The sequence below is a fragment of the Acipenser ruthenus genome, chromosome 17, assembly GCF_902713425.1.
Source record: "Acipenser ruthenus chromosome 17, fAciRut3.2 maternal haplotype, whole genome shotgun sequence".
NCBI classification, from domain to species: domain Eukaryota; kingdom Metazoa; phylum Chordata; class Actinopteri; order Acipenseriformes; family Acipenseridae; genus Acipenser; species Acipenser ruthenus.
The window spans coordinates 22001039-22016561 of record NC_081205.1 but is presented as its reverse complement, the minus strand read 5'-3'; the positions used below and the strand labels follow the sequence as shown (position 1 = coordinate 22016561).

The 15523-nt window shown below is 37.0% G+C and overlaps 1 protein-coding gene across 1 annotated transcript in view; it reads left to right on the top strand.

Annotated features, from left to right (window-relative positions):
• LOC117423429 (ephrin type-A receptor 3-like) overlaps positions 1 to 15523 on the top strand; it is a 117179-nt gene that overhangs the window by 57114 nt on the left and 44542 nt on the right. Inside the window, exons 4-8 of the mRNA XM_034039209.3 lie at positions 4853 to 5008; positions 10305 to 10640; positions 12443 to 12555; positions 14233 to 14395; positions 14741 to 14849. Of these exons, the coding sequence (XP_033895100.3) occupies positions 4853 to 5008; positions 10305 to 10640; positions 12443 to 12555; positions 14233 to 14395; positions 14741 to 14849 (877 nt within the window). The remainder of the gene's footprint in view (positions 1 to 4852; positions 5009 to 10304; positions 10641 to 12442; positions 12556 to 14232; positions 14396 to 14740; positions 14850 to 15523) is intronic.

Below are 15523 nucleotides of genomic sequence, written 5' to 3'. Positions count from 1 at the left end.
CTGTGCGGGGTGTGACCCATGGGGGAAGGGAGCACAAGGTCTCACTCTACGCAGATGACCTTTTGCTTTACATTTCAGATCCTGCTTCCTCCCTCCCACATGTCTTTTCCATATTGGATGATTTTGGTAGGTTTTTGGGATATAAACTAAATTTAAACAGAAGCGATAAATGCATTAGCCAAACAGTACCCTCTCAAAACAAATTCACTTACTTAGGTATTTCAGTCACACACTCATACTCAGATCTTTTTAAATCAAACTTGATCCTCCTTCTAGAGGGCGCTAGCTAGACATGGCACACTGGTCTGCTCTGCCCCTCCTCTCTCTAACTGGTCACATTAACTCTATTAAAATGAATATGCTCCCTAAATGTATCTTCCAGTGCATTCCAATCATCATAAATAAATCATTTTTTAGCACCTAAGATCAGTTAATCTCTGCATTTATCTGGAACAAACAGACAGAGAGTCTAGCATTGCCTAACTTCCAGTTTTATTACTGGTCAGCTAACATCCGCAATATGGCTTACTGGTTCCATGCTCAGCCTCTGGAGGAGGACACTTCTTGGCTACAAATAGATGCGGCTTCATGTGTGTCGGCATCTTTAGCTGCGCCTTTATGTTCACCCCTTCCTCTTTCTCCCTCTAAGTTTAGTGGTAACAGCAATCTCTTAAAATTTGGTCGCAATTTAGGCGACATTTTGGCCTGCAGTCCATTTCTATGTTCTCTCCTATCAACGCCAACCACCTGTTTCAGCCCTCTCTTATGGATACTACATTCCATGTCTGGCACAGAAATTGTATTAATTCCCTTAAAAATCTATATTTTGATAATGTTTTCGCTTCATTCGACCAGCTCTCCAAAAAATTCAACTTGCCAAGACTGACTTTTTTCCGCTACTTACAAGTTCAGTTCTACAAAATAGAGTAACGCAGTTTCCTCAACTACCATCTGTATCCCCTATTGATAGTATATTGAAAATAAATCCCATTTGCAAGGGAGCAATATCCTTAATATACAGCATTATTTCCTCTCTAAACTGCACCTCATTGGACATGCTACAAAAACAGTGGGAACAAGATCTGGGCATTATACTCCCAGAATGTGTGTGTGTAATTGCATCTATCGAGGGTACAATTTTAAATTATACACCACATCCATATGCACAAGGTTAGACTAGACAAGATCTTCCCAGACCTTGACCTGACCTGTGACAATACATACAGGCTCCAGCCTCTATCATTCACATGTTTTGGTCATGTCCCAGGTTGGCTCCTTTCTGGGTCTCAATTTCTGAGAGCTTTTCACAAATTACCCAGGTATTTATTGATCCCTCACCCCTTATTGCATTATTTGGTGTAATTGCTGGCAAAGGTGCAAGCAGACACCTTGGCATTTGCTACCCTACTGGCCAGACGCCTCATATTGCTAAACTGGAAGCAAGCTGCCCCGTCCTCTTTTACCCACTGGACCAGGGATGTCTTACAATGCCTTAAACTTGAAAAAAATAAAGTATACCCTTCAAGGTTCTGCTGATAGATTTAACACTACATGGTAGCCTTTTATAGCCCACTTTATAAATTAGGGAGGGTAGCAGGGATAGGGATCTAGGGACTTTGTTTTCCCCCCTCCCCCCAATATTTTCTTTTCTTTATGTTGTGAAATAATAATAAAAAAAACTGGCTTTAGGATGTAGGCTTAAAAGTCCAAGGCCTGAAAATGAAATAAAACCGACATCTAACTAAACAAGATCTATGTACTGCACCAACATACAATTAGGCTCCATTTATAAATGAGATTCAGACATCCATTCAGTTCATTATATTTACTTTAATAGTGTTGGTATGAAGGTTTGCTATTTTGAAGGATGCCATCTGTGAAAATGTGAAGGTCCCTGTGAAAATGCTTCTTTCTAGTATATCAATGGTGCCTGTATAACACTGAGTTGTGTCAGCTACAGGTTCTGGAATGTGGTTGCCTGTCATGTTGCCTCTACCTGTATTGTATTGCTCTATAGTAGATAGTTCTTCCATTTGACTTTATAATCACCTCTTAAAAACAGTGGCTCTTTACTTAAATAAAACTGTACCCTATGTATTTGCCATATTCAACCAAAAATGTATATTATAGTTGTGTTAAATGGTGACACTGAGATGATATTGATTATTTAAGTTTTAAATTACTTACCAATCTTAATGTAGAACCTTTAGTCACCTGTGTGCCAATATCCTAATGTACATTACAAGTTTCTATGAAGACTATCTATGTGTATAGAAAATTAGGATGATTTCAAACTGTCAACATTATTTCCTCTCCCTGTAATTTCCCTACTGGTTTCTCGCCTGAGTGTTTTTTGCTTGTTATTTCTTTCTATTTTTATTTGAAGATGCTTTCCTAAAGGTCCATAGGGTTTCTACACTAAGTGGGGATGAAGCAAGTTATCATACCTCCCACAGGTGGCTTAATGTCAAGTGTGGATAAAAATAAATAAATAAACCAGCATACAAAATGCATATCGCACATTCATAAACAGGTCTGCTTTCTTTAGTCTGAAAATCTAACCTTGAAAACTGAATCCCTGGACATTTTGTCTGAAATATTCGATGGATGCAGAATACAAAATCTCCATTCCCTCTGGAGAGTAACCAAAATGCAGGCCTTTTTAGTGCATTGCTCGCTTACTTCCAGTGCTAGGGGAATACAGTTGAATTGTATAAACTGGAGAAAGGGTTTTAAGTGGCTTGTGAAAAATATTTCAGGAGAACTCCAGAGAGGGCACAAGGGGCTCTGAAGCCTGGATGGCTGCCGTAGCCATTCTGTGATATGGAGACAGGACAGGTGGCTATTATACCATTATCACTGAATGTGGCTGGCACTTTCAGAAGGTTAACGTTGCCAGCCATTTTAACCATGAATCATCCTGCTCCAACTGGGAAGTGCCTGTAATGTTATCATGATTGTCAGTGGCAGTGGTTGAGACTTCTTGTGGTGGGTGTGTGTGTGTGGGTGTGTGTGTGTGTGTGTGTGTGTGTGTGTGTGTGTGTGTGTGTGTGTGTGCCAGACTCAACTAGACAAAACAATGCCTTCTTTAAATAGGCTGGAGTAAAAGTATTTAACTGTAAAAGTCTTACCAAAGTATAGCTTACACCTAAAACAAGCTACTGTGAGCACACAGAAGGAAAAAGAGACTTAGAGACAGACGATGAGAGGAAAAGATTAGCTTTGTCATAGAGATGTATTCAAGCATAATTAGGAGTGAACAGGACTGAACTAGAAATTGAATTGGAGTATTTTGATCCACTTAGCAAGGAGTTGGAGACAAGCCCTGCTTGGCTTCTAGAAAGCTGTTGAGCAGTGATCATGCTGCAGGTGCATAACCAAAGGGTACAGACAGAGACTGAATACAGTAAGTTCCATTGAGATCCAATGGAAAACTTGTCAGTGTAGATTACTGTTGAGCTGCAAAGCAACTCACACTTTATTTGTAATATGACTTAGTCACGCACCCAAAGCATTGTATTACCAATAATAGTGATTCTTTACTCACAGTCTTGTGTACTGTTACCTTAAAAATAATTTCTTTATAGGGACACTCTGCATTGTGTTATGGCATACAATCAGCACTCCTCCCACCTCTTAAAATCACTTCACCATACGTATGCTATCATTACCTGTTGTAAATAATACACTTAAATCTAAGTGATTTGGCCTCTTTGAAAGACTAATGTTACAATACCAATCAGAAATGCTTTGTTAGAGTAAAAAGCATTTACCTACAGTAGCTTGCACTTTTTCATTTGACAGTTGCAAAGTGGCTGTATTGATCTTTAGAATATTTTTCACTGCTCATATTTGTGTAGTTATTGTTTTCATGTTGTTGGTAACTTTGGGGCCTAGGTGGGACTTGTGTTTACTTTACATATTAAAGGAAGGCTCTTTGCATGACTAAACTTTTTTTCTTAATCTTACTGAATTATTTGTATTTTGTGTCATAACACAAATGTAATCCTTGGGCTAGTTTTACAATATCATTTTTGTATTTTAGAAAAAAAAAAAGTTTTTAAAATTAAAGAAATATAAAATATCTCTATTTTCCCTTTTAAATTTAATCAAAAGAATTTGTGGTGAAAAATATCTAGACATAGTATTACAGAGATTTTTTTTCTTCTATCTCTTAAGGGATTGTTTCTTTAAAGTACATTGAACTGACAAAATAAAATCACTTTCCTTTAAAAGCATATACAAAAAACATTCACATTTAAAACTATGTATAGAACAATCAAAGCAAAATTATACTGGTTGTTGTTATATATAATTAGGTCTGACATCTATCAAATGTGTCTGTTATGCAGATATTTTTAAATGATATTACTCTATTAAGAAAAGGTATTTGGCACAGGATTTCAGCTTTTTTGCTTTTTGCTACTTGTGTGTGCAATACCGTCAATATTAATAATATTTGTTTATTTAGCAGACGCCTTTATCCAAGGCGACTTACAGAGACTAGGGTGTGTGAACTATGCATCAGCTGCAGAGTCACTACAATTACTTCTCACCCGAAAGACGGAGCACAAGGAGGTTAAGTGACTTGCTCAGGGTCACACAATGAGTCAGTGGTTAAGGTGGGATTTGAACTGGGGACCTTCTGGTTACAAGCCCTTTTCTTTAACCACTGGACCACACAGCTTCCTATCTGTAGTCAAATCTGTACCGTATTTTTACCAATAAACAGGAATGGTTTTGAAAGTTCATTAAGGAAAACTAGCTGTGATTAGTGCTAAATATACTCTTTTCTGCAAGTTATTTCTGCCGGTGGTTATTTTCTAATGATGGTATCTATTTATTTTTTTAGCTTGCCGACCTGGTTTCTACAAAGCTTCAGCCATGGATGCCTACTGTGTGAAATGCCCACCTCACAGCTACTCAAGCCTGGACAGTGCTTCAGAATGCGTCTGTGAAAAAGGTTACTACCGGGCAGAGACAGACCCCAGGTCTATGGCCTGTACAAGTAAGTTTTATTCTTTACAAGAATCTATAATTTAGCAATACGCTTTTGGGGTAGACTTAATACAAAACACAAATAAATAGGTAATTAGCAAGGGTTCTACAAATCGGCAGTTCCAGGATACTTAACGTAATCATGACCTCTCAGAATTGCTAAAGCTAAAATAAAGCACATTCTGCAATAGCACATATGCAGTCAGAGTTGAAGTTGGTTATATTCTAAGTGGTGTTTTTAATACTCCAGAACTGTATATCTCACTCTATTAGGAAAAAAGTAACTAATGTTCTTTACAAATGGAAGCGCTTGGATGGTGTGTGACAGAAACAAGCATTTGTTGTGTGGGGCACTATAATTTGTTGCGGTTTTGCTATATTAAAGTGTGCAAGGTTAAACTGTTTTGTTCCATTATCATTACCTGTTAAAATGTGCATCTGATTTCTAAAATTTACACTGGTGTGTTTACAGTACTGTTTGATAACCCACAAAGCAAATCACCCTGATCTTATGTTGCTATTCCAATTAATGAATATGAAGCACATTTCTTATTCCCTTGAGAACTGTCAACTCCACCTTACATGAGGGAGTAATGTTAGATATGACAAGTAAACACCAGCTGTCCTAAAATTAATAGTACCACCTTAAAGAGCCACTAATTAAATATGTATTCTTCTTCTTTAGATTCTTTAGATTCTCTCTAAGTTCAGCTGGTACACCAGAGTGTAACTATTAACCTGTTCCCCTGCAACACTCCTAGTGTATGTATAAAAATACATCAGTAAGAAATGCCACATAGAAAACAATTTGTAGTTTCTTTGATCCACTTGAGAACAGGGTGTTGCAGGGCCACAGTTTAATAGTTGCACTCTATGTACCAGCTGCACTTGGTGATTAGACATGTTTGAGGGCTGTATTGCAGTCACAAGGGTGTTTTAAACTTCTGACTTTAAAAAAAAATCACCTGGATGTGATGACTGAAACAGAAAATGATAAATAAAGTGAATCTAAAGAGAAAGAACAATACATTAGTGAAGCTATGATATTATTCTGCAATGAACAAAAGTTATTGTATTTCTTGCTCTTATTGTATTACTTGTATTGTAACACTTGAAATGTATTTGCTTACGATTGTAAGTCGCCCTGGATAAGGGCGTCTGCTAAGAAATAAATAATAATAAATAATAATAATAATAATATAAAGAAAAGAGGTAGATCAAATGTACAAATGATCAAGCCATTTGCAGTGCTGAAAAGAAAAGAAAAAAGCTGTACCTTGCAACACCTAAGCCTTGGATCAAAATGAAAGCCATTTTAATTTGGCAGCAAGGATGAAAGCTGGCCTCTCAACACTCAGGGAGCATGTTGTGTGGTTCCTGAGCCACAGGTTACAGACCTGTCCATCTTAAGTGAAGAATACACTAGTCTCCTACCCTCTATACAAAGGAAGATCACCCTTTGAAGCTTGGGGGTGATTGGTACAGAAGGAAACAAAATGCAGCAGTGTGGCGTAGTGGTTAGGGCTCTAGACTCTTGACCGGAGGGTTGTGGGTTCAATCCCTGGTGGGGGACATTGCTGCTGTACCCTTGAGCAAGGTACTTTACCTAAATTGCGCCAGTAAAAACCCAACTGTATAAATGGGTAATTGTATGTAAAAATAATGTGATATCTTGTAACAATTGTAAGTCGCCCTGGATAAGTGCGTCTGCTAAGAAATAAATAATAATAATAATAATTGTCAGTGGATCAAATCCAGAAACTGATGTCATTCTAACAGCATGTGTTTGGATAATAGAAAGATAGAAATGAGAAAAAGCTTCCACTTTATATATCATTTTAAGGGAGATTATAGCCTGTTTACAGCATTGTATATCTTAATTTATCAAAGCATATTGTTAAATGCAAAATAGTTTCAATAAGAAGAAATTCTGGGGTTTGCTCATTCCTTGTGACAATAGAGCAATGTAAAGTCCCTAGATGTTTTTAGTTTAATCAGGCTGTTAACAAGTATTGATTAATGTACAGAAACACATGCCAATTAAACTCTGTGTGTAATACCAAGGATCATTGGGTAAAATCAAAACCCCTTCCCCTCTGCAAATTATACTATTGGGACATATGATTCTCAGCTCTTTTGCTCTCTGTTTTATCATGTTACTCAGTCTAACAGTGCAAAGCCATTCATGTCTTCTTGTTATAAATCACTCATAAACATCTGGCCATAAGTGGTGTCTATTTCATTGACTTGCCAGAGCTAGAAGGTTGACACTGATGCGATATTATTTTTGCTTGTGGTAGCCTTCATAATGCTTCAAATCGTATTTTCTCATATTTTTCTTTGTAGTATTACAATGCATTTCAAAGTAATACTAAGAAACTAAGAACCCTTCCCCACCTCCCTGAAAGTACAAATTGCACCCCATCCACTTTCTATTGGGCTACACCAATTAAAGGCAGGGAAGGTAACAGCACTAGTCAGTTCTAAAACATCTGTTATCTATCTATCTATATATCTATATATATATATATATATATAATATACAGTATATATATATATGTATGCATATTATATATATATATATATATATATATATATATATATATATATATATATATATATATATATAATATGCATACATACTATATGCTAATCAGTCTCCAAGGTGCAGAGGAGAGAATTTAATAAGGGTCTTAGGTCAGTATAATATAAGAAAGACAAAGAAAATTAATTGCCTAAGTGCCCTCGGGTTGTGCAGAGCTTGTGCATATCACCTGTCCTCTACATTGCTTTCAATGAACATCCTGTCAGGAAGGTGGCTGATTCCCCCCATCAAAGTGGCAGTATTCCCTTTTTTTCTGATGCAAACAGTACAGTACATACTGCAAATAGTACAAGTTGGCAAATACCTTGTTTCCACTAGAGTTGACCAGTTAAATGGGAACTGTCATTTTCTTCTTATAAAAAAAACGATTAAAATTCCATTCCTAATGTGTCTGGTATGGATAAGGAACTCTCTCTCTCTACCTTTCAGGTTGTTTTGGTCGTGCACTCTCCACTGTATTCCCTTGCTCCAGAAGCACTGTTGTTTATATTCCCTGGGTATACTGAATGTTATGGAAGAACAATATTCCTCCATACTTTTCCTTACATGTGGCTTTACTTGGTTTTGAGCTTTTCTTGAATATCGTAAGTGCCAGCACTGAACATACTTTCCCATTCCATTCAAAACCAAAAACCACTCAGAATGATTGAAAACATCAAAAAGGAAATGTAAAAAAAGCAATTAAAATGACATCTGAAGATATTTTTAATATTCTACATGCAGACTTTCTACGAGTACAGATTACTTTTCTCCATACATTTGTTACTCAGTGTATTGCACGTGGAGCTATATTATTTGGAAACATAATCAGGACATTATTTACTATGAATTAATGTATCCCAGTTGAACAAACACTTTCAACATTCATACATATGATATAATTTCTTACAGTAAACTTACTCAATGTTGCTGTCACCATATTTCCACTTTTTGTCTGTAATTCCATTAAAAAAAGGACCACCTGTAACACACAAATAAAGCCTTCTCAGCAATCTGGGATTTTATTTATAAGGCTATCAATTTCTGGTAAGATATTTAATATGAAGTAATATATTAAAAGAAAACCAACTATGAATGAAGACACTAGGCAAGATTTAAAAGTTGGTTTATGCAGTATTGGCTGCCAGAAAATAATGATGGCTGTGTTAAAGTAACTAATTGTAAGAGGTAGACCATAGTAATTAAAACAGGGAGTCCCAAAGAAGAGGCTAATTCCTAAACCCCTGTTCTGCAATTACCCTTTAGCCAGGAGTCAATAACAAAATGCTGTTTGCAAGTTGGCTAATCTCTGGACTCCCCATTTCAGTTACTATAAGTGCATTAACTGATACCCAAACACACCAATGTTATTTGTATTATGTTATGATATTGAATGGTATTTACCTTTTACTCATCTAGCCTTCATTTAATTTCCCCCAAGGTCCATCTATTGGTGGTAGATGCATAGGGCATCTGACTTGACTGGCTCTGGGTAGCGGTGATGGTACCTAATAGTCCTTATAAATGACAGCACTGCCTGTCTTGAGTTATTGCCCCTCAGTTGTCAGAAGCTGCTTTTGAAACAGTAAAACATTGGCAATGTTGTAAGCCTCAAATATTATATTACTGGCAAGTACAAGACTTTCGATGTTTAGAATTAATATTAGGAAGTGTATTAGGATAGACCCATCACCTCAGAAAATCACAGGCAAGCTGCCAGTCTGCAATCCATGACTTATTCTGTGGAAACAAGCATTCACGCAAAGGCCAGTTACACAAATAGATCCATTAAGGTAAACAGGTAACTCTCCTTTGCTGAATGATGCAAATAAACTGTATATGGAGAGGAAAAGTGTCTAAGTGCGGCACTTTAGAATATTTACCGTCACCATTAACTTGTGCCATACATCATTACATTTGAAAAACATTTATTTTTGTCTGTGCTACTGGACTATCTACCTAAATTACTCAAACAGAATAGAAGCCAAGTTGTTTACTACAGCTTCCTGTCTTGCCTGCCCATGTGACAGGAATTATCATATTTCTCATTTAAAGATGAATAACAAGTTTCATTTGGAAATAGTTATTTTTCCTTAGTTCTGAAAACAGTATCTGGAAGATGTAAACATTCTCTGTAAATTATGCAGCATTAAGTGTGTGGTTTAAATTAGAACAAAACAGCAGATAAAATATATAATTTGCAGTTTCATTTTTTCCTTCTTTGCTCTCATCAATACATGTGCATCGGCTCACAGCAACAAAGCCAAAGCAGCTGATTAAAAAAACAACAACAAAGTAACCGAAGTGACAGGGGCTTTGATTACTGTATATACTACAACTTTAATATTGAAAACAGACAAAGAAAACAGACTTCTAATAGAAGATCTAAAACCCACAGTAGCAGTGCCTCTTTGCACCAAATGACATTTTTATTATAGTCTGTAACATTCACCAGTCTAATGAGGTTGAACTTGTGCCAGGCATACCAACCTGATATACAGCTTAACAGAATCACATCTTCCTATAGTGATATAGCTTTGCTAACTTGAGGGCTGTTCAACTGGAGTATCATATTTACCAAGGTTAAATAGACTGATTGTGATAATTTTCATGACAGGTCTATAGCAACAACACATGCTTATTGTGTTTCTTTTTTAAGGAAATGTAGGGGTTGCTTTGGAAATGCTACCCTAATAGTCTATACTCTCTCTTACCCCAATAGGACCACCATCTGCTCCAGAAAACCCAATCTCCACCATTAACGAGACGTCAGTTACCCTGGAATGGAGCCCTCCCCGTGAGAATGGGGGTCGAGGGGATGTCAGCTATAGTGTCCACTGCAGGAAGTGCTCCAGTGATGGCAGGAAGTGCAGCCCCTGTGGTAGTGGCCTTCACTTTGTCCCGCGGCAGTTCGGCCTCTCCTATTCCAAAGTGCTCATCACGGACCTTCTCCCCCATACAAACTACACCTTTGATATTGAGGCAGTCAACGGGGTCTCAGACCTGAGCCCCAGCCCCAAACAATGCATATCTGTCAATATCACCACAAGCCAAGCAGGTGAGTTTACTCAACCATGGTCACAATCACACCATTATTTTCTTTCTTGATTTGATACAAGGCCTATCATACTAGTAAACTTGTTGGTACCCATGGAAGGTGCTTGAGTGCTGCCCTTATTATTTTCCACAACAAGTTTGGTTGTCTGTAGAAGAAGCAGCTTTCTATGGAGCAGCAAAAGATGTACACAGAGGCTCCCTCAGCTTTGGTTTTAAGAGGTGTACAGATACGATATTTTATAGCATTTAAATGTACATGTCTCTTTCTGCTCTAAACACTCTTCTTTTATATTATTTACTTGTAAAGAGCCATTGGCAACAGATTGCTAACAATACAGTAAAAACATGATCACAGACAACAGGTCAATGGTTTTATCTTAAATTATGCCTTAAAAAAATGGCTCCAAACTATATACCACAGTAATGGGGGGAAGGCTAACACTCTTAGAAAAATGGGGCTTGCTGTTGTAGTTTAGACATAATAAAAAGAACAACAGATTTTGTGGGGGGTGGAGGAGCATTTTTACTCTGTTCCTCCAGTAACAGAGTAAAAATGCGATTGAGTAGATTGACCTTGATATTGACGGCAGCTGCTTCATTCATTCAATTTTTTTGTCTGTAAAGTGCCTGCTCCAATCAGACTGGTTGACATATCAGAATAGCCTTGGTAACCTTGGTACTGTATTCTGGTTCAGCCCTGTTTGACTTGAGGGGTGCTGCATTGAAATATGCATGAACCAACAGCAGCTTTTCTTGAGAGAGCTTTAGAGAGTGATTAGAATTTTAAGGGAGAGGTGAGTGTCAAGAAACTATTACTTAGGGGGGAATTGTTTAAAAGGATGACAGTGAGTCATTCTCGTGGTAAGCTTCTCACTTTGTAAATGTAAATTATGAAATTGAAAATATATCTGCATAACTGGACAGCGATTTGACATGCATAATGTAATTTAAACTTTTGACCAGTTTATAAATAGGCCTTCCTTTAAGTAATACCCGTGTTTTTCTATATTCTCCAAGTATTGATTCTTGTTCTGTTTGCTGTGGCATGTAACTTGTTACGATATGTTGGTTATTCATAGAAGAAAAGCACCTGTACATTACTAAGTTTCATGAGTATGTCCTACTTCCCCTCTTCAATAGATCATCTGGTTAATGCAGATAAGACAAGTGTTAATGACTGGTGATTTTTGGCAGCCAACTAATTAAAAAGCACTCTAAAGAAAATGGATTTTTTTCCAGAATCTGTGGACTGTATTTATTCAGTAAAAATGACTGAATATTTTTTTCTTTCTCTTCTTATTTAAATGCTATATATATACTGTATGTATTTCAACAGTCTTATAATGTATTTTTTAAATCAATTTTGTGAAGGATAACATTGTGCTGAATAGCTATCACTCCAATCTTTGTTACTCCGTTGGGTACAGTACTAATCAGGTGTTTGATGAGGAGTGAACTCTTAAAAGATACTTTAAGGTTATATTGACAACACATTGGTTAATTTTTCTGTGGTTCCTCTGTCATGTTAACAGGCTACAACAATACCAAGAGTAAATGAGTACAACCCTACATCCACTTTAGGTAGATGTGGAATAAAATAGATTGAGATGTCCACGTCGATGCCAAATCATAATCAGCAGCAAGAGATTCACGTAATTGCAATGTTTGTTTTTATGCTAACCACAAACACCTGCCATCAAAATGCCACAATGGCCAATTGGCATTTTACAGTGCATTATAACAACAATCGTTCCTAATAAGTAGATGATGTATGTTACCTGCCCGCATGCTTCCCATTTACAGTAAGTGTGATTCTGAAAGAGAGGAAAAGCAAAGATAGCATCACCCTGGCATGGCAAGGACCGGAGCGAGCCAACGGCGCCATAGTGGAATATGAAGTGATCTACTATGAAAAGGTCAGTGATTATAGAGACACCTCCAAAGAATACTTTCAATTATTGCACACATGGGAAAGCATCATTTTCCACTTATTACTTTCTGTACCCTATGACCCTTATTAAAAGCTGTCCAAATTATGATCTGAGGCAATGCCAGAGGGTTAGTAAGTGGAATTTATAAATGCTGACGGTTTTTATAATGCTTGTGGGGTTCATTTTTTTTCAATGGTGGTGCTTTATAATGGTGGACTGAGTCATTTGTTTAATGGTTTATTTTGTAACTTTAAGTCATTAAGGCCCCCTGTCTTGCGACGCTGCCTAATGTGATTGTTCTATCCTAGGGGTGTGCCTATTACTCAGATCATCAGAGTATCCATTGCAAACAAAACTTATTTTTGTATTTTTTTAAAGAGTTTGTATAATACAGAAGTAGAAAACCTATTACCAGCTTTTTATGATTTCAAGGCGAATAAACCTGCCTTGTTTTGTGCTGATGTCACGTTCACTTAATCAGAAACCAGAACAGCTATGCATCATATTCCACATGTAAACTGTGTATACTGAGAATTTTATTTCCCAATTTTTACCGTTGTTTCAATTAAAAACACATTTTTTACAGATTTTATCCCTGTTTCAATATTTGTAAAATAAACTCCCGGGAAAAAATTGTTAAGATAAAAAACGAAAATGTCGAACGCTACATATAACACATTATGTTTCTATGTGAGAAATGCATTAATGAGTTCCCAGGCGCTATTGGGCAGTGATCGCTTTCAGTCTCAAGTCTAGGGATAAAGAGCCAATCCATGCGAGAATGAGGAGGAACAATTACTTCACAGATAAATAAAAATTAGCGACACAAATTGTAGTGATGTCATCAGAGTACGATCTGAAGTGCCAGTACAAATATGACATCTAAATGTACTAATATGAGTACAAGTAATGGGTCCTCTGTACACCAAAGCTACGTTCAACACCGTTTCATATAAATGTGTTGGTTTGTAAAGTCTTCAAATGCAGCTGACACCCTTTACATATGCCACACACAATTTAAAATGATTATATAAAATGAAAGTGCTCTCTCTTAGAACTTGTTAGTTTACAGTATTTATTGGTTTTTATGTAGGTCAAAAACTGCCATAATTAGGTTTGGTTTCTGGTGGCATCAGTTCATCCTTGAAAGGGAAATGGTTAATGTAGCTCCATAAGGAGCCAGTTATAAAATGATTGCTGATGATTTACTTGGGAGATTATAAGATGTGGGTAAATCTGCACACAGTTGGGGGCCCATAGGCTTGCACACTTTTGGCAACTGCGTTACAACAGACGGTTCATTAATAAGCTTTAAAGCTGCAGCACATCTGATCTCTTCCATTGTATTGCTATAACAACACATTAGGCTTATTTAGTCTTCTGCTGGTATCAAAAATATATTTAATACCAATACGCATCTAACAGCCATATTCAATTTATTCTGCATTGGTATTTTTTAACTACATTCCTCCAGTTTTGCTTCTTTCCAAGTCAGAAAACAAGCTTTACTGGGAGTTCAGTGCAAGGAGGAAAGCTTTCATACAATGAAGGGAAGATGATGCCTAGCACTGGCAAAAAAAGCATACAATGTATTAGCAGCCTAAACATTCCAAAATTAATTTCATTTGACATTTACTTTTTTATTTTTTTATTTTTTTGCAGAATCAAAGAGACCAGAATTACACTGTTTTGAAGACTAAGTCCAACAGCATGACAGTAGATGGGCTGAAACCAGGTACTACGTATGTGTTCAGGGTCCGTGCACGCACCGATGGAGGCTATGGAAACTATGGGGGAGAAATCGAGCTGGAGACCAGCCATGAAGGTGAGGGCTTGTGTGCTGCATCTGGGGTTCAGGGTATGGTCTTCTAGGAAACATTAAATATAAAAATTAGAATAACTGGCTACTACAGTCCACAACTGATAGTTTCCAGTGCATTGTTAAAGGGAAACGTGTGTCTTATCCAGTGTTAATGGCCACTGTAGAACGTCTTTCTCCTTTATTACCCTTGTGATGTCACTGAAATTAGTCTGCTGTCCAATTATTCTTGGTGAGCAGCTTACGTAAGTCTAATATGGCACGTCACATTTTAGGAAATGTCTTGATTTACATCCCAGACACTTGCAGTGCTGCAGTATTTACACCAATGCTTGCCCTTCCCTTCGGCAGACATGCTTGCGATCGGAGACCCAAATCAGCCCACCATCCTCGCAGTGTCAATTGCAGGGGGGATAGTGCTGCTCATATTCCTGGTAGCGTGCTTTGTTGTCAGTGGAAGGTAAGACATTTTTATTCATTTTTATCATATATATTTTTTTATTTATCATTGAATCCCCACATCCTTGAAGCCAGCAAAAGCCACAGCCTCTAAATAACCTTTTACCAACAAATGGTTTACATTGAAGATGCAAAAGCATACATACACAATCACAGAGTGTTACATACTTCTAGATATACACATATACATACAAACTTAAGAAAAATAATTAATACAGAAAATAGCGAGGCTAATGAGTGACATAAATAATGAGTCCCTGAAGTTCTCTGTGGTGATTGTTCACACCAGTTTCCACTTTTCTTTCACCCTTCTTGTTAATTGAATTGTAGAGAACATCTAATCACAAAATATAATGACAGTTGCCCCTGGGTTAGTGTCAGTGTTTGTGTCAGAAAGCCACTATGTGAATGAAAATGTGAATACTGAGCTTGGGGTTTAATATGAGACACTTTTGCAATGGATCCAGCACATTGGACTGCACTTTTTAATTATTATTATTTTACCAAGTCATCTCTATTTTTAAATGAGAAGCCCTGATTAACACAGGGATCATGCTTTGTACAATTAGGTGGAAAAAATTGCTTACCACTGCTATTTTATCCCTATAAAACTGTGTGTGTTCATAAAAGTCATCAAGGCGCTTAATTTGGTATTTCTCTACTGATAAGATGCTG